Source organism: Athene noctua, chromosome 6 (genome assembly GCF_965140245.1).
Source record: "Athene noctua chromosome 6, bAthNoc1.hap1.1, whole genome shotgun sequence".
NCBI lineage: Eukaryota > Metazoa > Chordata > Aves > Strigiformes > Strigidae > Athene > Athene noctua.
In genome coordinates, this window is record NC_134042.1 from 45,267,508 (window position 1) to 45,293,437 (window position 25,930).

Consider the following 25,930-nt stretch of genomic DNA (forward strand, 5'->3'; position numbering starts at 1 on the left):
GATGCACTTACCAGGAGAGAATGAAGCTGCTTGCATTGGGTCTTTTCACGCAGGAAATAATGCCAGATTAACAGTTCTCATACACTTAAAAATTAGCTGCTTGGAATCACGTGCTCCTCTTTGGCTGAATACATTCATATCTTTGCTATGAAAAATATGGCTTTATCAACTGCTTCTTTATGAGCTTGTTATAAACCAGTAATATGACAGTGCAAAACAGGACTTATTTTCTGTTTCATCAAGAAGTAATTCCCTCAGGCACTAAGATGTGACATAAAATCTTTTAATATATTGAGCAATTTAAGTTCTCTGTAAAGAAAGCAAAATACAGCATGAAATACAAAAGCTTTTAAAACATGCCAGGGAATTTCAGTGGGAAGGTAACAAATTATGCAAGCCACAGGCCTATATTACACATTAAAAATGTTGGCTGAGACATGAAACAACCACAGAAACATTTTTATATAATATGATTTAAGATCTATTGTTTGAGAACTCAAGAGCAAACATTTACTCTTTTCTGATTAATATTAGCAACTTAAAAAACAAAAACATAACCAAACAAAGAAAGGCATTCTTCTGATGACTGAAACGCATTCCCAGGTAGAATTCAAGCATCGTGGTTCTTTCCACTGAATACCCCCAAATGAAGCACAGCCAAGTACTGCCCAAGAGATTAAACACCAGGAAAGCTCTACACAGCAGAGACTCCCATCTTCAGAATTTTACTTTTTCCTGCTTTTGAGGGAGCTGTTGTGAACTCTTACTCTCTTCTGCACAGAAGAAGCTATCTTCATAGATGCTTTCTTTGCGAGGGACCTTTCCACAGCTCCGGGTTTCCATAGCAACAGCTGAGCATCCTCTCCACCCGTCAGCAGAGACTCATCTGTCGGGTTCCAGCAGCAAGAGCGAACAGCAGCAGAGTGTCCCCCGCGAAGTGTGCCCGCCAGGCTCAGTCCTGCTGTGCCACAGCTGATCAGGTGAATGTTTCCTGTGGCCGTTCCCCCAATGAGAAAGAGTTTGTCTGCCTTGTTGTGGTACAAGCCGCCTACCAGGTAATGCAAGCTGTCATTTTCAATGCAGACTGCGTCTCTGATGTCCAGAACGTGCAACAGCGTTATTGGTTCTTCCGTATCTAACTGAGCAATGTCCCACCAACAAAATCCCTCATCGTGTGTCATGCAGTAGATCTGCCTATAGTCCTTCCCAGACCAGCCAATAAAACTTACGGAGGAATCTGAATTGCAAGTTGATATCAAAGCATCATCTTCATTATCCTCATTAATGTCGAACACATTAACCAACCCATCAGTTGACCCAGAAACTACCAAATGGGGTTTGATAGGATGAAAACAAATTTTAGTGATATCATCGTTGTGACTTTCAGAATAGACTCCCAAGGGTTCTTTAGTTGTGCTGGCACCATTTGTAACGCCTCTTGCATCCCAAAACACCAGAAACGTGTCCTCTTCAACTTTTTCCGTTCCAGCACAAATTATAAGATCACTGCAGTTGATATCAAAACTGATGAAAACGTTGGAAGGATAGCCACTAAACACCTGCACAGCTTTCTGAGCTGCTAAACGAATATCCCAACATTTTACTGTGCCGTCACTGCATGCTGAAAACAATACGCTGTCACACGTGTGAGCAAATCGGACTCCATTCAGTATCCCTGGATGGCTGCTGTACTCCCGCAGGAAGTTTAACGTTTCCCTGTTATACACCCTAATTGACTTATTGGAACACGAAACTGCCACAAAGCGACTGCTTTCAGATTGGGCAGGTTTGGAAACATCTATATCCAGTAAATAAGCAGGTTCCTCACTTAGTGTAGAACGTTTTGCTATGCACAGACTAGCAAGTTGTTCCTCAATCCTCTCCACTGCAGTCATCTCAAATGCTGCTCCTAACGTTGTCAGGAACCTGTGAGAAATAAAACGCAAGGTGAGTTTTAATTATGACATTCTAAATAATATTAGCTTTAAAAATATGTATGGAAGAGCATCTTGTGCAGAGATAACACGTGAAGTAAAAAAATCAGTTATCCTGGTGTCCTACCCACTACAATTTCATTTACAGAAACAGAGAACCGGAAAGGGCTCCCCGAGTTAAGGCGTTCAGTCTCTTGTGACTGTAAGCACTACATCATATAATCCCCTTAGAAGATTAAATAGTCTGTCTGTGAATCCTGTGAAAGTCACTTAGCTAAATTTGCTTTATTATTTTTATAAAGTAAACAGTAAAGTGATGTTCTCCACAAGCAGAAACAAAACAGAAGTCACCACCACTACCTAAGGAGGAATAATTGTTCTAAAAAGTTGCTCAGAGGCACAGCCCACAAATAGTTGCATCAGTACAACTGCAGGACTCTTCTTAGGTGAACTTTTCTGCTGGGGGACACACAAAGGGTAAGCAGAGATCAAGACCAAAATTATGTAGAACTACAGTCTGAAACGGCCAGATGAGACAAATTTTACAAGTATTTAGGTGCGCAATGACGCACATAAACACCTGTCAGCATACCACACACCACCTCAACAGGCCACATGACATCAGTGGAATTCACTGGAATTAAGCACCTTCAGCTTTTTCATCAGTTCTAAGAACCTAAATGTTTTTGGAGCCTACTAGAAAACCACATAATGCTGGCTCTTAGTGCAACTGATAAAAATCTTCCCTTCAGAGGCAATTCTTCTCTGGCACTACTGAACCCTCCTAGAAACCCATACTATTTCAGTGATGTATGTAAATTCAAATTTTACCAAACAGAAACAAAATTTTAAAATATTCTCTCAATCCTCTCATATATAGATTCTTTTCTTAAAAAAAAAATATTGTGCCCTTTAAAAAAAATTTTAAAAAGCATGTTCTCCTTTCTAGAGCACAAAGGAAAATTCAATTCTGTAATTGCAGCAAAGGCTTTTATCAATTTAGAGTCAGAAAAAGTACGGAAGCATTTAAATTGAAATGAGATATTTGCCACCAGAAACAATACATGGTTTTAGTGAGTTCACAAACCACAGTCATTTTTAAAAGAAAGATGTAGGTGGGGTATGTTAAGCAAGAATAATCATCCACATGAATGACTTCTGTGAAAATTACAGGTTCAATTAGACTACTCTTCAGTGTTAAAAAAATGAACATTGAGGAAATCACAGCAGGTTCCAGGGGGTCAATGCTCCAGTGACTTCTCACCAGTACAGATATTTCAGTTAATACAAAAAAAGGGTAAAGCGATACTCAGAATATCTCCTTATTTCCCTAAGGACTAGGCCAGCACCCAATCCTAGTTACCACATGTATGAAAGGACTCTCTGAAAAAATCCAAACAGAAATGGAGTAAAAAACAGGCAGACCCAGAATGCAAGAAAATGTTCTCATGCCTTTCCAGCTGTCCCACCACAAATTCTTCCGCAAACTCTTCAGGATGAATTTTTAGGGACGGAAGGAGCAAATTTCCATATACTACTTCTTTTTGGGTAATTATTTTTATGGTCCATGAGTGACCAGCAACAAAGAAAAAGTTGCTATGACAAAACTGCATTCTGCTTTTTTTTCTTCTTGGTGGTGTTTTTAGTTTCAGGTTTTGCTTTCCCTCCTCCTGTTCAGTACACACAAATATTCATGACGCCATGTGACAAACGAGCAAATTCTTAAAAAACAGCTTAAGTAGGCACACTCATAAAAGCTTAATTCCCAAGTCACAAATAATCTCACTAAGCTATTTGCCTCAGTAATATCCTGACAATGAGGTCCCCAGGTTAATCTTCTACATCAAAGCAACCTTTCAGAGCACATCTACAAGTAATTTTTGCCATAAAACGCAGACATCCTGTGGAAACTCCTTTCCCCTCTGAAGAGAAGAAGTTCAACATGTTTTCTGGCATCAGCTTGCGTACAATCCTACCCACAGACCTTGCTTCTTACTTTCCTGGGTATGTCCTCAAATGGAACAAGCTTTTACTAGAACTATTACATAAAGCGAACTGTTCTCATACACTGCTTGATACAGTGCTCAAACATAAAACCACTAAACTCCCATGCAAATAAACAATTTAAATTAAGAAATAAAATATTTTAATATTGAAAAGGTCAACTTCTACTTAACCCAATTTCATGAAGAATTACAATGGATGCTTCTATTTAAATACCATTTCGAGAACACATGCCTGAAGGTGGAGAAAGTAGTTTTCAAAAGCCAGCTATGCTGTAGTGCTATGGTTACTGAAAAAATTGGGTTCTCTCTGTAAACCTTTTGTAAGAAAAATTTAGTTTTCCAGACTGACCTGAATTTCAAGCTCTAAATATTCAGACTTTTTATACTCAAAAGCCCAAGTAAACTCAGACATGTTCCTGACAAATGTCATCCATTTGGAAAGTAAGTTACAGTTGTTTAAATATTACTGACTTTGATAGAGTATTATTCAATGAGCAGCTTCTACAACACTCATGTCAGAGCTTTTACTGCTCAGGAGGGGAGGGAACCTGCAAGTACCTAGAAATTGTAAAAAGCCAGAGTCTGCAAAAGTATGTTCATTCAGATTTAATAATATTTTCTGGGAAATAAAACTAGCCCAAGATAGCTCTTAAGCTTTTACCCCTGAACGACATAGGTACAGCTATTCTGAAATAACAGAAAATGCTGTTCATGTTTCCAGATAGATGTGCAATTTATATCACCAGGAAGCTGGAGGGTACAGTTTTCAATTCTATTTCGACTCAACAACCAAGATGCCTTAAAATTGCATTTGATGGCAGCCAGGTTTTTGCTAAAACCTCAGGAAAATGTCTGCCCTAGTAAGAAAGTCTTCAGACTATTCTGAAATTGTGATTGAAGGTTATATAAACAATTCATGCTCAAACTTCAGGGTGTAGCTGCCAGCCCTTCCTTTTCAGAAGGGGAAGTTACTGTTGTATTTTGATGGGAAAGTTTAAATGGCAGGAATAGGATCTGTGTTAAATTTATTAGACAAATAGGAAACAATGGTCTTCCAAACACAATAGGAGATAACTAAGCACTGGACTGCAGCCACCTCCAAAGCACATGGCGCTCTGCTCTGCAGAAGTGAAGCACTTTTATTTCAGCACCCCTTAATTCAACAACACATGTTACCTGGTTTGTTTCGGCCACAAAGAATCCTTTGGCTCAGTATCTTTCAAACCTGACATACTTTGGATGTAGCACAACAGCCAGTTGTGATGATCAGTGAGAAAAACCGCTCATGCTAATTTGACAAACTGTCTGCCACAAAGCCTTTGTAGGGCACTGACAGCTTGCTCTTGAGCTGTTTTGGTTGCAGAAGAAATTTCTGGGAGCAGTGGCCATGACATCTTTCCCCAAGGTACCTCCTCTGCTCAGAACATGAGGTAGTTAATTAAATTCAGGTTCTTCACTTATTTCAGCTCGCAGTAGCCCACTGTCTGGAGCTACAGTCTCAACACAAACTCCAGGTGACATTAAGGTGCCAGGAAAATACCACCATGTGGCTGACGGCGTCTGGCTACAGCCAGTCCTACTTGTGTTTGAAGAAGTAGCCCAATCCCAATCTCTGTGATCACCATTCCTGACATGTAATAGCTGCATCTTTCATCTACATCCCTGAGCAAGGTAAAGTCACCTTCTACACATTAACCCAAAAGCTTCCATGTTACTGTATCTAGTCCTCTGAAACTACATTCATGGGATCTTTTCTATGAATTAACTTCACAGTTATATGCAACCCCTGCATGTCCCCTTGATATCACAACTACCAGAAACAATAAGCTTCTTGAAGGACACTCAAAACTCATTACGTCTCGGGAACTCAGAATACATTACTTTGAAATAATCTAAAATATTCTGACCTCCTGGGCATCCTACAAGGCTCCTTTAAGAAAGGAATAAGCTTGATTTTTAGAATAGAAGGGTGAAGTGGAAGGGATGCCAAAGAGGCAGGACAGGATTGTCAGATGCCTTTAGTATGTATTTCTCACTAGTGGAGCGTGGAAACAACCACACAGCAAGACCAGAAGCAAACAGCCAGAGGTACTGAAAGCAGGCCTCTCCAGTGATGGAGAAATGAAAGGTAAGCACCTATCCTCACAAACTAAACATGTAATATTGTCTCGGTGTATACTGCTGTGCTCTTTGTGCAGTCCTCTAAACGCTGCAGTCTCAACTCAAGCCAACAGGCTCACGAGCCCTCTTCAATCCAGAAAGTTTTTCAAAAAATAAAGCAGCAATTCATAAATTATTTCCCTTCTCCTTTTAGTGGTGTACACAAGATGCTGCCAAATTGCACAGTTCTCATTTCCAAAAGAGAATGTTAGCTCAACAACATACAGAAACATAAAATTACCTCTCTGAAGAATACCATGGAAAATGCAGGAGAAATGGAACTTTCTCAAAGATTTAATCAGTAACGTAATAGTAACTCAAGAGTAGGAGGGTAGAAACACATTATAAAAATGAAAACAACCTGTAGTTTTGGCAAACTTCTCTGCAGAGGTCAAATACCAAAAATAGCAAGGGATTTGAACAGCAGCAGATGAAATCTTGCACTGTTCTTTCCTACTATAAACAATACAAAGAGACCCTCCCTTTATTTTCACTATTATTAAAAGTTCAAGAACAAACTAAGAACAAACCTGGAGCTCTGGGCAGTGGAAAGCAATTCATGCATGCAACATTACATGTGGTTTGCATTTTAAAACAAAACCGCAAAGCGCAAGGTTGGCTGAGGAGAACACATTAGTACGCTGCACTTCACTAATGCAAAATGCCTTTCGAGACCTCTCCTCACTGGCACCGCTTCGCAACAGAAGATGGATCAGCCCAACGATCTAAGCGCTGAGTGAAAGCACAAAACACCCATCAGGCATGCATAATTTCTGCAGGATATAAACTCCTATAGTTGATTTTGTTATTTTACCAAAGCAGAGAGCTAAGGTGTTTTTCCAGCATTTTCACAAAGCCATTTTTAGGCAAAGAGAACAGCATTTAGTCTATCAAGCAGGAAGGGAATAAGATGCGCAAGAGGCTAAAGCGCAGAGACAAGATGTAAACTGCCAAGAGAATTATTTCATCCTTTCAAATCAGCTACATCTAGTTTCCAAACACAAAGCACAGCAAGAAAACAACTCCACGTAATTTTGCATTTGCAGTACAGAGAAAAATATATCAAGAGAGCTGAAAGGAGGACAAAGATAAAACGCTGCCACAACAAAGTCGATGAGAAGAGCAAAAAAAAATTAGGTCTATCAAACTATCTGCCTTTCATTAAATCAACTCCTACCCTCCCACCAGTACAGACCTGAGGGGTACAATCCTGTTCAGCAGTGGAGAGAAGAGCTGTAGGTGGGACAGAGAGCCAAGGAACTGGCCTTAAACTGTGGTATTGGTTAGAGGGAAAAAATAAGAGTCAGAGCTAGGAGAGAACAAAGGCAAAAAGTCACAGGTGCTCAGTGCTTCGGGGTTTGATAATCTAAAAAAAAAAAAAAGGAAACTACAACTTTTATGTACTCATCTTTTGGGGGAATAAGCAAGTGTCCATGTCAATACAAAAACCTCTTTTTGAATGTTATACCAGATATCCCTACAGAGAGAACACAAAAATAACTTTTATATTTGACCAGGCATAGTTTTAAATGCATAAATCATAAAAAACCATACATTGACTATTTTCATCAAAAGAGAACTTTTAAAATTAGGTGTAAGATTTTGCATTCCAACCGGAAAGACCTATTCATATCTTGCATCCAACACTGGAAAATATGGCAGAGGCAGGCAAGATTTAGAATATTTAGGTATGCCTTCAGATCCAAATTGCAATTAATTTAATATTCAAACTTGAGCAACTGAAACTTATATCAATTTCAATCAATATTGATATTGCTATAAATTCATGAACCAAAGTGACTGGTAAAAAGCTGCAAAGGACTCAGATGACAAGTCATTGTAAGAGAAATCTAAGTGTAGAATAATACCATTTAAAAATTCAAATAAGCCAGAAAACAACATATAAAACTATAAAAATTCTCAACATACTAATTTTGGCTTCAAATTTAAGTCCACATTTTTAAAATCTGATGCTCAGATACCTAAACTACCTTCTCTAGGACAGTTTAGGAAATCCTGACATAAAACATGGGAAACACAGTTCCTCAATATGCTAGGAAGTTGTGTCAAGCTATTTCATACATGTTTGAGAATTTTCCTTTTTCAGACTTCTCTTTCATTCGATTCCATGCTAGTGACAGAGACCTACTCACAGAGGAGCAGCAAAGCAAGGCCTCTGTCACCAAAATCACACTGACATGAGCAGCTGGATCCACCTGAGAACTTCCTTGTGAGGGGACAGCTTCCTAGCAGTGACCTCACCAGGCAGAGGATGTCATTGCATCCAGGTGTTGATGAGGCGGTCATCCAATAAAGGAGACTGCAAGGAAGTAAGAGGATAAGAGATGCTCTATTTTACTCCCACGGCTATTCTCAGATCAAGCTGACAGAAGCTGCAGCAGAAGCAATCCTATTGTATAAAGACAGATCCGAAAGATTCCCAGGCAAAGGTTAAATTACAGAAAGAGATACTGTAATCGGGACATTTATCTTTTAAATTCTATATAGTCTCCTTTATTTTTGTAAAGAATACTGTATTTAAAAGCCCTCTGCAAAAGCTGAGCTATGCCCAAATTGCACGCTCACGGCCTCTGAAGAGGTAAATGACAAACTCTGCATCTGCAGGTGGATTCTACAGGACAGGCCAGAGCTGCCAGGAAAACCGTCCTAGCACTGGGCCTCGGCTTTTGCACAGGAGTAAGTCTCCAAGAGGGGGGTCAAATACGAGGTTTGTGCTGACTCCTCCTCCCTTCTGCCCTCTCCTCCCAGGCACAGACAGTGCCTAACCTGTACACCAGCCCAGCACACTGACAACATGTGGGGTGAGGCATCCAGGCCACCTTCTAAAAGAAGGGTAAGCGTCCAGCAGGGGAGTCACGGCCAGCTGACAGAGACCTCCTCCTGCGACAGGACCCAGCATAGTGTTAACACCCCCATGAGAGACAGCAGGTGCATGATGTGCACATCCACCAGCTCCAGAAGACTTCACTGCCCACATGCTATCCAAACATCAGTGCTCCTCCCAACTCCAGCAGACGCCAGGTAACTCACAGCTTCAGAACGCAGCACCTTTGTGTCCTGGTGTCTGCAATGTAACCACGGCTATTCAGTCAACCCACTGCAAAACTTGAAGAGAATGCAAGTCTCAGACTTCTGCATTTGTGTTTATCTCATCAGACCACACTGATTACAGAAAAGTAATTTCCTTTCACTTGTGAGCACCTCCCACCGTAGACACCATCCTGACATTACTTTTTGTGACCACAAGCACAGTAAAGATACAGAACTAATCAGTCTCTCAATTACATACAGCCAGCAACTGCTGGAAATCAAACATGTAGGGTACAGTGTTCTCCTGCACACAGGATGAAGTTTTTCTCCATTCACATTTCCACAATATAACCATGAGCAGCCAAGAGTAGGTTTGTACCTTTCTCTGAACTATTTCTCACCTCCTCACTAACAGCATTTTCTTTTGTTAAAAGGTCACACAGCTTGCTGCTTCACTTGGCACTAGAGCTATGCACCAAGATGGTCATCTCACAGATAAAGATGACAGAAATAAAGCATTCATCTGACTGAATTTGAACAAGACCTTGGCCTACAAACACTTACTAGTGCCAATTCTGGCAGAACAGCATACTGAGTAATTCCCAGCAAAATGCAACATTCACTCTTTACTTTCTTAATCAGTAAAACAAAGACAGTGTTTGTCCAACTCATAATACTTGTGTACACAAACATGAGTAAGTACAGTCAGCAGCAGATTTTCGAAAGAAAAAGCCTTGTTCTGAACATCTACAAGATAAAATCCAAAAGCCACAGTAACGCTGGAATGCACCTGCAAATTCCACAATCAAAAAGTGCTTCAGTACCCTTTCAAGTTTGAGATTACAAGAAAGGACTCCAAGAGTGATGATTTTCAGGGCCATTTTAAGCTTAACAAAACCACCACACGAATGGGCAACCCCAATCACCCACCCTACAGAGAAAGGTGAAAGGAAAAAATTACTTATGCAGCTGCACAAATAATTTAGTGACCCTGAAATAACACCATTTATTTCCTTCAATTTAGACATTGCCACTTGGTACCAACAACCTCATACAAAAAAAAAAAAAAAAAAAAAAAGAAGATTCTTCCCAAATATTAATAATTTCTGCTGCAATTCTTCCAAATAATTTGTTTCTACACCACAGGAAGCCTGGCAAGTTTCAGCCTAAATTTAGCAGCAACATTAATAAAAGGATACAAAGAAATTTAGCTACAGCAGGAAAAATAACTCCCACTACCACACACTGGTGCTAAAATACCTATAATGAGATGAAATGTTTTATTTACCAGAATATTTTAGAAATTCTTTCACAACAGTAATTTAGCTTAAGTACACTTTGTTACCAGAGCTCATTCTTCAAAACACAAGACTATTATGTTTTTAAGACTCTAAAAACCCAAGCTTAAATCAGCTACTGCAGTTCTCATCTTCACTTGGGATGTTGCTGGTGAACTGATAAGAAGACATTCCCCTACATGTGCAGACGCAGCACCAGTATTTTCCAAATATGACATTTGCGTACTTGGCAATTTTTAACACTATACTAACATCACTGCCTAAACAATTCTCTGAAGTTCCAGATGTATTTGCACAAGCACAAATATCTGTCAAGCCTAAGCAGGGGAAATGATTTCTCCTCTTCTTCCTCATTTGCTTCCCCAGGAACATGCACAACACTAAGGTATCTTCAGTCACATCCTACAGTATCTATTTTCGATATTTAGCTAATCCAGAACATCACCCCATCAAGGTAATTTGTCAGACCCTCTCCAGTATCAAAGCAACAGGAGAAACTGGAGATCCTTGTGTACCCATGCATTGACTATCAATTTCCAAACACGCTCTTCGTGCATAGCCTGACAGCTGGAGGCTCTGCTGAATCCTTATCATGCCCTAAGCTCACTTTTCAATGCTTTGTAGCAGACAAAAGGAAAGATGTCATCTAAGTGACAACAGTAGGCTAGAAGGGGCTGAAATAAAAGGTTTTAGAGCTACGCTGACTCTACCCTGTTCAAGAGAATTTACTTTTCAGTCTCCATAAAAGATGCTAAGCCATCACGTATGTGCACATTGTACCCATAAAGGCACTCTCTCCAGCTATTTTCAAGAGTCTTTAGACAGTGTTTATACTTGAATCATTCGCAGCACTCCAGTATGAGCTGCAACAATGCCATACACAGATAAATTATTTTCCCCTTTTTACAACATCCAAGTGCACAGTGATTTTCCACCATACTGCACTGGAAGTTCATGTTCAACTGCCTTTTCACTGTAAGAGTGATTTAGGAGTCACTCATAAGAAATGGAATCATGAAAAGGAAGGACAAAAGAGCAAGTATGTAGGTATTGATACTCTACCACTTTCTGATCAAGAGATCTACTGTATGCAGCAACACAGACAATCCCTGCTGGCAAATCACAACAAAAACTACATGGTTTTGTTAGCACCCAGAAATTCCTAAGACCTGGGTGGGGAATTTATTTTTCCAAGATCCACAAAGACTTTTCCAACATCTTCAGCACACAGTGTTGCTCTAAAACTAGACAAGGATAAAAACCAAAGTCAAGAACTTTATGCTCTCTGTAATAATCCTGCTCTCAAGCCACGTTTGTTCTCAATGCTTTAGTCAATCCATATTTTGCAGAGTCACAGCAGGTTGCCAGCAGGGCTCTTTGCTGAAGCCAGTCTCTTGATAATGAGACCATAATCAAGTGCAGAGGAGGATGGGTTAGATGATCCAGGGAATGGACTGTTTATTTTACGAGAAGTCATTGGGATGCTTTGCCTTGTACAGCTTGGCAAAGAGAGAGACTAAAAGGGGATACGATTGCTATCTACAAATACTTCAAAGGAATAAATGCTGAGGAAGGAGGGGAGCTACTCAAGAACAATATTGGCACAATACTTTAAGAGTATAAATTGACCATAAATAAAATTTAGAGCAGAAATTATAAAGTTTATCTTTCAAAATAGTTTCCAATTAGAACAGCAGGGGCAAAAACCTTGACTGCCTTCATCTACTTTTATAACCTCATCAGCGTGGCACCCACAACTGCCCTTGCACAGCAAAGAACACAAATAGGAAGGCAGACTGGAAAAAAACTACGAGATAAGCTGGCTCATCATTTCTTCCCGGAAGATACCACATTGCCAGACCGATCATAGCAAGACATGATATTTGCTTACTGCACAGTTTCAGAAGCAGCATTAAGACTGTACTAAGAGGGCATGTACATGCACAGAGAGAATGCAGCTTCCAGCATAAGGTGGCTTCCTCACCCCCTGCCCTGAAATTGTCGGGATAAAAGTCTAAAGACCTGAGCGTGCCCCTCCAGACAGCCGCACCTTTCCGCAAAGACTGTTGCGCAGGAAACGCAAGGCCTCCCTCTCCAGTTCGACTGTTTACCAGCCACTGCGGCGCAGAACTGAAGGCTTCTAGTGCCGCCGGCCGGGGGCCACACGCTGTTATTTCGCACTCAGTCCACGGGGTGTCACTGGTGACCAACACTCGGGAGCGGCTCCGGGCCCCCCCAGCAGCTGCAGTCACAGGTTCAGATCACCGATTCAAAAGGAGAGCACTTATTCTTTTTATTACATTTATATATTCCTACACTCATTTTAATCGGGTATAAGCTGATTGTCTCCTCCAGCAGAGTGACAGTCACGGAAACAAAAATGTAATTTACAGTGGAAGGCACAGGAAATAAGCCTGAAGTACTGCGAGGAACATCATTAAGGTACCAGCATTTTCTTTTCCTTTTAAAAGCCTCAGGTCCTCAAATCAGACTATTAATCAAAAATCACAGCCCTCACTTAGAACTGTCTAGCAGCAAAAACTGGAGAAGAAAAAAAAAAAACAAATTCAACTACACTGAAACCCTCTCCTTCTGATCTGTCAAAGATTAAAAATAAATTACACGTTCTTTTTTAAAATCTCATTTTTGTGAATTCAGTTCAGACCTTTTGATCTTTCAAACTTCATGATAATGTGAGCTGTGACTCTCATATTTCCATGCAACACACACAGAAGCATACAGGGAACAACTGACTTTTGTGCATTTGTATTTGCTCTTTCAGCATTCAGCAAATGTCAGGTCCAGAAACACCCATCACTAAGTTCTCCCAGGGAAGGGCAGTGGGAACAAACCAAATCCACAACTATAAAACCTTTCCTCTCTCAACCTTACACTCACATCTGGCTCCTATGAACATTATTGAAGCAGGAACATTCAATACACATACACGGTAATAGTTAGCCAAGGCATTAAACCACTTGAATTCACTTTTTCCTTAAATCTATTTTTCCCCCCTTTCAAAACTGAATCAACTTCTTCCTTAGATATACTGACATATTAAGTAAAGTAAAATCAACTTCACTTACCTCAAAAAAAATCTTCCACAAACTGTATACAAAACTTGAGTAAGGTTTGTTAGTAAAAGAGCTGCATGTTTCTAAACAAGAATTTTTGCTTTCACAGTCATCTGCTTATCCCTTCTGATTTCACAAAAGAATAATAACACTTAAATCCAGCTCTCAGTCATTCCCATAGCAACAAACATACACATGTGCTTATTACTGAAAGATCCTCAAATTATTAAAAAGTCATCAGCATATGAAGCTTCCTATTCCAGGTACTGCCAGCATATAACTTCATCTAGCAAGCAATCTGCCAATTTTAGTTAAATGCTGGGTTGTCATTTCACCAATTTAACAGCTTACAAATTGTACAGCACTTCCACATCTTATTTTTAATGGGAAGCTGAGTGATAGTTTTGCCTAGCAATAACAGGCATGGGAAAACAGAAATATCACAGTAGTTATGGCTAGCTTCAGAGAGAGGTGCAAATGAAAAGTTGTAATAAGCTAAAAAGAAAAAAGATTGCGATTCTGCTGAAGAAAAAAAACCAGCAGTGGCTACAGGTATTAAAAATATGTTCATTCATCTAAAAGAAAAGTGAAATTGCAAGAAAGACACTCAACATTTTCAGATTCAATTGCTTCTATACACAAGAACAATACAGCAAAAACAAAATTTTACTTTAAAGCTAATTTTTTTAATCAGCTAGTTTCATCCAGCATAAGAACTATGAATGTTTCAAGGCATCCGTTTTTTCACAGATAAGATTCTGTTGCTATATTAAACGAAGAATTTCCAAAACCCTTTAGTTCTGATTTTTCATTAAGTTTTCAATTAGCTGGAAAACTAGAGAATTAAAGAAAAATAGCAAGTGCCCTTGTAAGGCCACAGCGGAGCCTTATATAAAAGAAGTCTCAAAGAGCAAAACAATAGGGCCTAAGAGGTTTTAAAATTCTTTAATGCCTCTATCTGTTGCAACTTCTAGCCAGAAACTAAACATTAAGGTCACCTCAAAACATTTTCAAGAATACAAACAGTGTAATAAAAAACAATAAGAAAAATCTGATAATATTAACAGTCTGCAAGCAGTGCCTTCAGATTAATATGAAAAGGGTAGATAAACTTATGTATACCCTGTAAGGGGTGTAAACAACAGTACAGATGGTTTGTCTCACAAAGGAGATTAAGCTAGATAATGACTTAAACACCTGACACAATGAAACAGAATAAAAATGTATCAGACTGAGGAGTTTTTCAAGAAAATATTAATGCAAACTTGTATGGACAGCTGCACAATATTTGCTTCCTGACAGTACTTACAAAATATTTTGATCATTGAAAACACTCAAATATCCTGCAAGGCCTAGAAACAGGGAAGAAAACACATTACCTGCTGGGACCTTCAGACAGCCTAATGAAATTACTCAGTATTTTTCCTGCAATTTGAGCATGATTATTTCAGTGATATAAAACTGGCTTAATTTCTTTTTCCAGTGAATTGTTCACCCCCCATCTCCTGCTTTGTTCTCATCAAATTATTTTGTTGAAACTTGCATCAAAGTACTAGCTAAGACAAAAATACATCATAGAAACAGTTCATCTAAAATACTGAAATATAACCTGAAGGCAATATTTCGGTGTCAGACATCCTTCACTCCCAGCCTCAAGCTTTATCTACCAAAGCATCAATCTTCTACACACAGTTTCACAATCCCTGCCATTTATTACAGAAGATAATCAACACACTGGTTGGTCACATCCATGCACTAAGTTATCTCCAACATATATTTAACTAACCAGCCCTAAATCAAGGCTCTAAGTTTCTCTACAGACTGCACTGAACATGTCTCATCTCTGCATGCTGACTATGTCAGTCTCCTAAATTAATAAAACATGCTTCTGCCTGATCTGAACCAGCACCAGCCCTGCTTGGTTGGTAGGTGAAGTGCTGCAGTAGATCTGTCCTTGCTCTGGGCTTCAACAGCTGCAGGCAGGAAGGAGGGAACAGTCTTACACAGCTCTGAGGGGAAAAACGGGGAAGGAAAAGGAGGTGGCAGGAGTAAATAGAAGAGGAAAATGCAACAGCAAGAATATATGTAACCCTTCTGTTACAGGAAGAGAGACAGCACAGGAACGTGAGCAGGGGAAGAGCTAAGGGAGAAGTGGAGAGTGGGGTCAGGCTAAAGTCTGAAGAGGTCAAAGACATGTTTGAAGCTGAACTTCCTAACCCCACACGGCTACAGGCAACTTGCACTTTTACGCTCATTGTCCATCTTGCACCTAAACTGCTTGCAAGTCACAAAACACACCTCCAAAACCTGGCCTTAACAAGTCTCTGATTCACAAGTCTTGACACTTTTTTTGTCTGGTGTGAAGCCCACTAACAGAGTTGTCATCACACAGAAGCTGACCCACACAGATGTCTTTTCATTCACCAATTAAAACCAAGCCCTAGAAGTGTGCACAGGCCACTTCACATCAACACAGCTAATCAGCAAGGTAGTGCTGATCTCCTGCTTTCCTTTTTCTCAAAAACCCTCAGAAATCCCATTAATTGTATAGTTACAGTTAAAGCATGTCAAAACTACAGAACCCAGCTAGGAAATGCTGCCAGCACGTACCAACAATCTGGTTTTACACAAGACCTCCCATGCAGTCAGGTACAGACCAGATCCCAAGGTTGCCCAGCAAAGGACTCATGTCTTCAAGACTGACAGAGTAAAAAAAAACTTTAAAAAAAGAAATCACTTATACTTAAGGCATTAAAAAAAATTACCTGAACATCATTGATCATCCCATGTACAGCTGAACTCTTATGTGGCAAAAACTGAAGATAATAATTTCCAAAAAGTCTGAGAACGCACAAGAAACAACCAGGCCCTGCATCACTGTCTACATATGCAGAGGCTGCTGAGGAGTCCTAGGCCCACCTTCCCTACAGGAAGGGTTGTTACTTGACCCCATCAAAAGATATCTGAAGGAAAATGTAAATAGCTACCACAGTCTTTAAGCAAACAGAAACCAACACATAAAGTTTAAACACGCATTATGTAAAATTAGCAACAAGAAAGCAATCCTTGGCATAGACACAAGGAGAAACTTTTTCAGTTACTCTGTCGACAATGACAATTATCCTATAGGAGCTGTTGTGTACACACACTTCACTGAATCTGATGATTGTTCTCAAACAGCAAACCCATTTAAAATGTTAGGAAATAAATGGCATTGACACAGCTTAGTTCTAAGAACAAAGTTTTTACAGACCCAAAACCCAGCATACTAATAAAAGACCTTGTGTTTCTGCATTCTTCCAAATATATAATACATTCCTAGGAAAAATTAATTTGGAATTACAGAATCGTAACCAATATGAGTCTGTAATATAATAGAGCACTAACAATTCTAGTCCCTGTATTTTGTAGGAAAATGTTCATTCTCCAACACAGCACATTTGAAATACCTGTTGGTTATATAAAACATCATTTAAGGATATATGTATTGCAGCTTTAGCAGTAGTTTCTCTACTTTCTTCAAAAACATAAAAAGTTTTGTGTTACTTTTTTGCCAGGAAATAAAGCAACGAAAAAACCAACTAAAACCTTTTATTTCCTCTTCTGACCTTTTCTAATTTTTTTTTTTTTTAATTTTAGACTGTTGTTAAAAAAAGATCCTGATCTTCACCACCCCTGGATGAGGTCAGCTGGTACTTAACCACTATAACTTTTTAATAAACATTTTATCTGTTAATACAGGTCCTAACTTTAACTCTGACAGTCTGTAAGTGGCCAGTCACAATCCTAATGAGATGTGCCTGCCCAAATTAGCGATACACTGACCCAGCCCTCACGCCAGGCTCAATCCCAGCTCACTCTCTCCCAGACACAGCATCCAAGCTAGAAAGGGTGACCAGGCCAGTGTCGACCCTCCAACAGCCCCTGTTTGGACTGCTTGGAGAGCACAGTTTGCCTTTCTAAACTTCCAGGCTTCACTGAGTAACAGGATGAACTCTCAGTCTAAGTCGAGTGTTTTTATTGACGCTTTACCAGCGACGCAGGCAGCATCACTACCCGCAAAGCACGAGATGCTTCCGTTTAGCCTAATGGAAAAAGGGAAGTCAGCGGTGAGGGAAAGAAACTTCAGGACCCGCTCTTTCTCCTCCCGACCGCACAGGGCGCCGCATACACCAAGAGGCGTCCGGCCCCGATGCACGGGGGCAGGCCGGGGGCATCCCCCGGCCGTTACTCCCCATCACAAACCACCCGCCCCAGGCACCCCCATCCTCCGCACCCCAAAGCACACAGGCCCACCCTCAACCGCGGGGGCCCTTCCCCAAACAACCCTCCGCCCCGAGACGATGCCCCTCAGAGACCCGCGGCCCTCCCCACACCGCCCCCCACGGCGCCCTTACCGCGGCCGCTCAGCGCCGCCCCCCCGCCGCCAACCTCAGCCGGCGGCCGCGTGCGCGCCGCCCCGCCCCCGGAGCCCTCCCAGGCACCCCATTGGCTGCTGCGGCCGCCCCGCCGGCCGCCATCTTCCCTCCTCGGCGAAGGGGAGAGGAAGCGACGCAGAGGAAGGGGATTGGTGCAGGCGGCGGAGGGGGCGTGACGGCCGCCCTTCAATCGCCACGGCGTGATTGGCTCCGGGCGGCGCCGCTCAACACGCGGAGAGCCCCGCCCCACTGCCATGGCACCGGGGGCGGGGCTTCCCCGCCGAGCGCCGCCCGCCCTTCACGGCCCTTCACGGGGAAGCAGCGGCTGGCGCCGCGCGAGAGATCGCGGAGGGAGACCCACGGGGCCCGGGGTGGGTGCCAGGCCGCGGCCTGCGTCTTCCGAGAGAGCCCGAGCTGCCGGCAGCGAGCGGAGCCTCGCGGCTGGAGCGGTGCCTGCTCTCAGGCACCACTCTGCTTCACTGGCACGGGCCCCGGGAGCCTCGAAAAGAGAATGATGTCATGCTGCACAGAGCAGAGCGCAGGAGTCACCCAAAAGGCTGGAAGCAAACGGAGAATTTGGCCTTTAATAATTAAAATCAGCCTATTTCTTGACTCTCCTGTCCCCAACGAGTGCACTGCTCCTGTAGTGAGATGCTGAATGTCTACAAGACCCCATGGCACGGTGGGTCAACTGGATTAGGGACTGAACTTCCCGCTACAGCTTTTTAGCGGTAATGGACACTGTCTATCACTCATACCTGTGGAGCTGTGGGGAAATACCAGGCTATTGGAGTGAGGAAGGGAGATGCACAAGTCCCTCAGCTGGTAAGGTGTGCCAGTGTGCCGCAGAGCCGCTGTCCTCCAGAAAGCAGGAGCAGAAAGGATTGTTTCCTGGGAGGGATCCAAACGAGAGGGACAGGAGTGTTAATTATATTTCATTTTCCTTCAACTTGCTGTTAACATTTTTCTAGACTTCCATTTCTTCCAATTAAAGTTCAAAATAGTATTTTTTCCTTTTTTTCATTACAGTTTAGGCTAGCTTATACAGGTTATCAGATGAAGGATAGCACACTACCATTTACTACTTTTAACTTTTGATTTAATATTGCCCAAAGTGTTAGAATTCAAAATTCCTTGTTCTATTCTTATTTTACTGTTCAGCATTGTTGTTCGCTTGGCCCCAATTCCAGAGTACTGCATCAGTCCATAATCTTAGATGGATGTTACTCAGTGAGAAAAATAGTTTGTACCTTTATTTTTGTAGTAGTTAAAATCAGATTTGTGGTCTTTTCTGATAAATTCTGTAAGTTGTGGTAAATAACATTACCAATATAATAGATAAATAAGTAAATTAAAAAGTATTTTTAAACATGGAAATATTTTCATCAGCTTAGTTACCATTGCCATTTTTAAAATTAAAATCTAAACATTTGAGCTGAGTATATAATTTTCTAACAAGATAAAGAGCTTTATATAAACCTAATAATGTGGTCAAGTCATATGGATAATAACAACAGAACATTATAAAAATAACAACTTGTACCTCAGTTTAATGGCCCACTTAACTGACATGTAATGAAAGCAGAAACTCAAAAGATACTTCAAAGTACTGACAATTTCAGTTGCCTGACACTAGTAGTGTGCAAAATTTTAATTAATTCTACATGTTGCAGTATAACTAGTTTTTATTACTGCAGCTATTTCTGTACCTACCAGCACAATAATGTTTCTATTGGTAAAGAATACCCTTCTCTGATCACTCTGCAACACCACGAGATGGTCAGCTTGACTTGTATTTCACAGAGGCATTGCTGATTCACCTAGATTTCAGCCTAAAAGCCTGCCATCTAAATAGTTTATTAGGACCAGATATTAATACAGCTATTAGTATTTGTGAGGGGTCACAGGTGCACAGCTCACAGAAGCCTCTTAGCGAAGCAGGTATCACAGAAGACAGACCAACTACCATGAAAAAGAGCCCTTTTTTGTTAATTTTTGCTTCTTAATTATTTTGGGGGCCATTTTTTTTTTTTTTTCCTGTATGGTGCACTGAAGATGGAAAAATATCTAAGCACATGACATCAAAGCACAAAGACCCAAATTACATGCTTACTGTTTTCACAGTAAATACCTTCCATCCTAGTTGTGAAGCCGGGTCCTGCTGAAGTCTATCACCCAGAACTAATCACTGCTCAAACTGGTGAGAGTTGTTCTGAAAATTTCAAAACAAGATGTATATGATTTTACTGAAGACAATATTGAATTTAACAAAATACACATTATAATACTTAAGGCTGTATTGTAAATTACAATATTACAATGAAAAATATTTTTGGTTAGTAGTTTTTCATCTGAGTTTCCTGGGGTGGTTATTGCTACAGATTCAACAAATACCTTCTGTTCATTGTTCATGTAGTGAAAACAGCTGCAAGATCAACTGGAATACCATACTTCTACAGCCACAGATTTAGTATTCAGTACTCCCAGATGAAACCAGCTATATTAACAGAAAGTACAACATTCTCAATAGCACACCAACACCGCTGAGTCACAGTATATATTAGGGGGAAACGCATCTGTAAAGTTCACCACAGTAATTGCATGGCAGTTGCTCCAGAGAGCACTTGTAACTCTTGACAGTTACTTTACAGACATAACTTAAAACAAAAGACATTTTGAGAAATTAATCTTTATGATCCCCACCTTAAAAGAAAGTGAAGAAGTCTAAACAAATCTGAGTTTCGGTGTCATGTACTCCAGGACTAAGGTCAAGTACTCAAACAGCAAGTCCTCTTAGAACAGGATTTTTTTTGCTGTGTTTTCATAATGCCACAACATATGTTGTGACACAGCTGTCCCTGAGTATAGCCAGCAACTTCTGGATGCTACCATAATGCACCACAAATATTTTTTGCATCTTGCTTTTTTTTTTTTCTGCTTGGGTTGCATTGTGAAATGCAGGTCAGCCACGAGTGTTTCTTCCTCCCAGCAAAGTTAAGTTAAAAAAAGGAAGGGGGAATGAAAGCGCCATTATTTTTAGAGTCATTTTATGTATAGCATTCAAAGCAAAGAAGGAAATGAGAGTATCTTGATGTAGTTGAAATTACTTTTTCTAAGATCTTTCATAAATGTTTGTAGAGCTTGATAATTCTGAATGTTGCTTGGTACAGTTTTAACTGGAACAATTCAGGTCTGTCAAATCAAGCAGTTGTACCCTAACTAGTTGTCTATCTATCCAGATGTCAAGGTTATTTATGTGGCACTATATTTTGGCCACCTATACAAACTTCTACAGTACAATGATTTTTAATTAACTGGTATGTGCATATAGATGAAGTGTTACATACCAGGGATTAACAAACGTAATTCCATCAGCAAATACCTGCAGCTGAAGTACTAGAAGGTAATGTGATTTGCTGGAGAAAGAGGGGTTTATTTTGAACATCTTTAAAAGTTACAGCTCGTTGGATTGTTTCACTTGTTAGTTCTCATGTTTGTTGTGGAGGGAGAGTTAGCAAACTTCATCACTTTTTGCAATTCTACCTACAGAACTTGACACAAAATGTAAAAATGAGGCAAATTTATCATGACTGATAATTATCAAGTTGCTGGATTACTGAAGGTACTTTAATGCTGAATTGCCACTTAGTGCTGAATAAGCACTTAATAAACTAAAATCAAATGTTGATTAAATCATATCCTCTAATTACATCATACAATAAAAGGATGTTTTGATTGCAAAGTCAAGTTCTTGGATAAGGACACCAGTTTTTAGAGGTCAGCCCGGAGTTAGCAGCCTCTGACTTCAGAGAACCTAAGCTAATTTTCTGCATCCTGCAGTGAAAGAGCTGTGTCCATCAGCTGTCTGCTGCAGGAATTCTTAATTTTAATAATGCTGCTATTGGTAACAATGTTCTCAATTTCTCATGACCTGCACAGAGTGCCAGTTTAAGATTTTATATTTGATCCTGTCAAAAGCAGAAAATTAGGCCATGCACTGTGGGCCACTGCTCCCCATCCTGCCCAACTGTTTTCTGTAACTATCCCTAAAAGGCTGAGTGGATGTTCCAGGCATAGCTTAGGTAGGGAGAACAGGCTGCACATAAGTATTTGTTTTCCTGGTCATTCAGTCTTCTTGAATGCCCATAGTAAGGGTAGATGTGTTGAGATCTGGGTTTTCATTGGAAATTTTATTAGTGGCAAGAATTTCTTATTCCTCTCTGAAGCAGAAAGATCAAACTGAACGCAACTGCAGGAGCCTTCCACCTAAGCAGTAGCAGAGGGCACCCAAAGTGCACCAGGGAAGTTTCACCTAACAGCATTCCCAGCGCTAGTTGTATTTGTAACAGACACTAAGTAGCATAGCCTAGCTTGAGCCATTACTCTTGTTCCTGGCTTTTCCCAAGAATCTCAGTATTAAGCCAACACATTCATGTGTGAAGTTCCTCAATACAGCAGACATGCATTATGAAGCAACTCAAATCTGCCACCTATTGACTTTTGGGGGGGCAATTTCTGAAGTGCATGGATTTGTCACATTCCATATGCTGTACACCTTTTTTGTTGGGGGGCTGTGTACTATTTCTATCTTTGCTTCAAGCTCTTGTTTTCTAACTTCAATTGAACACCGAGATCAATTCCAGACAACTAGGCCCCCAAAAGTCCAAGTTCAGGAGACAGAAGCATCAGACCAGATAAATATTTCAGAACTGCTGTATCACAGCTACAGTGTTTGCATAACTACTGAAGTATCTAGTACATAAATTTTGAAAGAGACATTTATTTGCATTGACCAGAAAGAAATCTCAGCAAACAGATGTTTGAAAGAGATGCCTGGACATGCCTCTAAGTGAAAAAAGCCAAACCTGACCATAGGAATTTTTTATTTTTCTTTCAATTATATATTATTAGGGTTAGTCACCCTGAAGTCTAGACACAATCCCAATACTGTCACAAGGCCAATGTGTCAGGAAAGAACAGAACTGCTGCTGCAAGGCAAGCACAACGCAGTACTAATTAGCACTGGAATGCAATCAGTCTGAAAGCTAAACTGGTTGACTTTGTTCTTTTACTACTGTCTTAAAAACATTGGCAACTTTTATGCCTTCAAACTTCACTAAAAATTATCAGAGACAGCGTTATGTCCTATAAACATCAGCCCAGAGAAATATTCTCTTAAAGCAGGTGTCAGTTTGAGTAATAGCTTTAATTTATAGCTTCAGCACCTGCAACTGATCTACCATAGTCCACAGCAATAACTGCTAAGCAATTAGTAGCCATTACAGCATGAATAATGCTATAAACAGTAAATCACCAAAAATGAGTAATTAAAGTACATACTGCATACAGTGGAAGCACAGGTAACAGCCTCTCTCAATTTTTGGTTTAAAAATCTTTGCAGGTCAGTGGAAATCTAGGTCATCATGTTCTGAAATTTAATCATTCTGTATGAGGCAAACATGATTACATCCCTTTGCTTAACAGTATGAGATTAGCAATTGTGAAGTAACTCTTCTTAACAGGCATTTTGTTGGCAATCTTCCCAAGGCAGCTGTGGACTTGATTAGCCACCAGGACCAAATTCTCTACAGCAGGAATTATCCAAATAGGGCTACTGGCATACCAGGAGAGATGATTAAACGTGTGATGTATTAAATAATTCAGGGAAATTTTTTGTCTTTAACTGATATGAAGCAGAACATACCTTCTGCTTATGCTTGCTATTATGTCAAATTAGCTTTACACATTTAAGGGGAAAAGACCTCTTAGAAGATAAACTTTGTTGGGTTCGCTTTGGGTTTTTTCTTGGGCTTTTTTTGGGGGGGGATGTTTAAGATTCTGAGAAGATTAACTGCTAAATCCACCTAAAAACTTCAATTTGAGACTACCTGGAATCAAAGTGCATTAGAATTAGTACAGATGATGGACTGTTCTCTAGCTGCTATTACAGGTGACCACAACTCTAAGCCAAAATAGCTCCCCACTCTCCAACTTTGGGAAACTCTTAACTAGTTTCTTTTTTAATATTAAGTATACCCAGACACAACTGCATATCAGCCAGGGAAAAAAAAAAGAAAAAAGAAATTTTAAAAGTTATTAGAAGACTTTCCAAACCCCAAGAATGTTCTGAAAAGGGTAAAGGATTTACAGCTCATGCCTTGTTCACAACTCTCAGTTTACTACTTCCCAACACCTCTGCTAACCCCTTAGGCCTTCCCCTTACCCATTCCCACAACCCTTTTCTCCTCCATATGCCAACATCTTACTTCTGCTGGACAGAATACCCCCTTTTCTTCCTGTAATGCTCCAGTGACATACTTCCTTGCTATTTCTCATCTTGTACAATCTTACTCTGCACATTTCAGACCAGCCACACATAATGAAGACACATGACTATGCAGGGGATGACCACGTGAAGGAAACCAGATTGGCACATGAATGTGCTGTTGTGAAGGGCCCTTGTGCTGAGGTGTATCACTGAGCATGAAGTATGGCTGTAAAGTTTGGTAGGATGTTGGTCTTTGGAGCTACTAGAAGGGAAAAAGCTGTAGAGTAGAGGAGCAGTAGGTGGCCATGAAAGGGAGGAAAAATGGCATGTAGCATACAGGAAGGCTGCACTCTGGAAAGCACCAGATGGCTGGGAGGTGAGAGTGGCCACTTGTAAAGAATCAATAAATCATTGCCTTCCCACCCAGGAAAGGCTGAACAGAATCTACTTGTAGGTAATTTCACCTATTGCAGACTTGCCATATTCTATAACTAATCTGCAGGGTTTTCTGGAGTAGAAAAAATGCTTTAGTTCTGTTTAACTAATGAGTTCAGGATAGCATCCAAAGAAATGAGATTTCTCTTGTTGAGTTTGCTCTTGTCTAAACTTCACTGGATTTCATTATAAAGCATCTATTTAAACAGCAGCCTTTCACTGATTTTTACGGCAGCATAAAGGAAGTTTGCTACTTTCCTTCTGAAACTAAGAAAAAAAGTTTGGCTCCCCTACAAATTGCTGCAATGTACATGCACTTTGGGGTGGGGGGGAACCAAACCCCACCGATTCAGAATCCTAAGAGCTTTATTATGTAGTTAAAGATTTGTCTTTAGCATGTGATCCATGTTCAACAGTTGTGGGGACAGAAGAAAGTCCCAGAAGGGGGAGAGAATGTCAGAACATTAGAGGTAAGCAAAAGCAAGCATACCAGCCATACCTAGCAAGGGCTGCTATATACGGTACCAAAACCACATCATATGCAAACCAAGTATTTTCCACACCATCCAGAAAAGTTATTGCATGTGGTCAGAATAAGTCATTTGTATAAAGCCAGAGTATTCAGTTAAGTCAATAAAGGGTGTAATAAATAACTGACAATTAAAGGAGTGATAAGAAAATCTTTCAGAAAAGAAAGATAAGTGTCTACATCTGACTATTCTGCACAGACTAAACTTAAAGCACAGAGAAGACTATTACAAAATGTAAAATGGAGGAAGGGACAATTCCCAGTGTACTGCAGGATTAAGCTTCTGGGCAGGAACTTGCTTTTACTTTCCGCAAAGTAATTTGCAAGCGAAAAGGCAAATCAGAGAACCTCTATGCAAATCATGGCTAAACTGATGTTAAAGGACTATTAAAGGTGATTTATACCTATAAAGGTTTACACAGTTCTCCTATATCTTGTCCACTCTTGGGATCTAGAAGTCTCATGGAAAGAGAAACAAACAATGTGCAATTGAGAAGATCCAAATTGCAGGTCTACGGAGATTTAGTTATCAGTTCAGTAATATTTGGCCAGAATGGGCTAATCAAAAGAGTTCCAATTATACCTTTCTGGTTTCAGTTCATGGCATAAACTAGAACTGCCATAAGGCTATCAATTAAGCTCCATCAGCTGTTTAAGCAGAGAAGGAATACTGACTCCAAATCCCTTCAAAATTATTTTATTTAAAACAAAGAATTAGAAAAACCGAGCACTAATGAGTCATTTTATGAAGCAAAGT

General features: G+C 40.3%; 1 protein-coding gene across 3 annotated transcripts; it reads right to left on the reverse strand.

Moving 5' to 3' along the window:
- Positions 1–265: 265 nt before the first annotated feature.
- Positions 266–18,054, reverse strand: WDR89 (WD repeat domain 89). Of its 3 annotated transcripts, none has more exons than XM_074908847.1 (2): positions 17,921–18,054; positions 266–1,926 (listed from the first exon to the last, which is right to left on the reverse strand). In XM_074908847.1, exon 2 carries the CDS (start codon positions 1,893–1,895, stop codon positions 726–728), a length of 1,170 nt encoding a protein of 389 aa, XP_074764948.1. In that variant the 5' UTR covers positions 1,896–1,926; positions 17,921–18,054; the 3' UTR covers positions 266–725. The 3 variants fall into 3 exon arrangements, with proteins under 3 accessions (XP_074764948.1, XP_074764950.1, XP_074764949.1); XM_074908849.1 differs by lacking the exon at positions 17,921–18,054 and adding an exon at positions 12,500–13,066; XM_074908848.1 differs by lacking the exon at positions 17,921–18,054 and adding an exon at positions 2,062–2,118.
- Between the last annotated feature and the right edge of the window lie 7,876 nt (positions 18,055–25,930).

Bases quoted from the DNA above. Each gene is read 5' to 3' on its own strand.
- WDR89 (XM_074908847.1), bottom strand. From the start codon at position 1,895: ATGACTGCAGTGGAGAGGATTGAGGAACAACTTGCTAGTCTGTGCATA.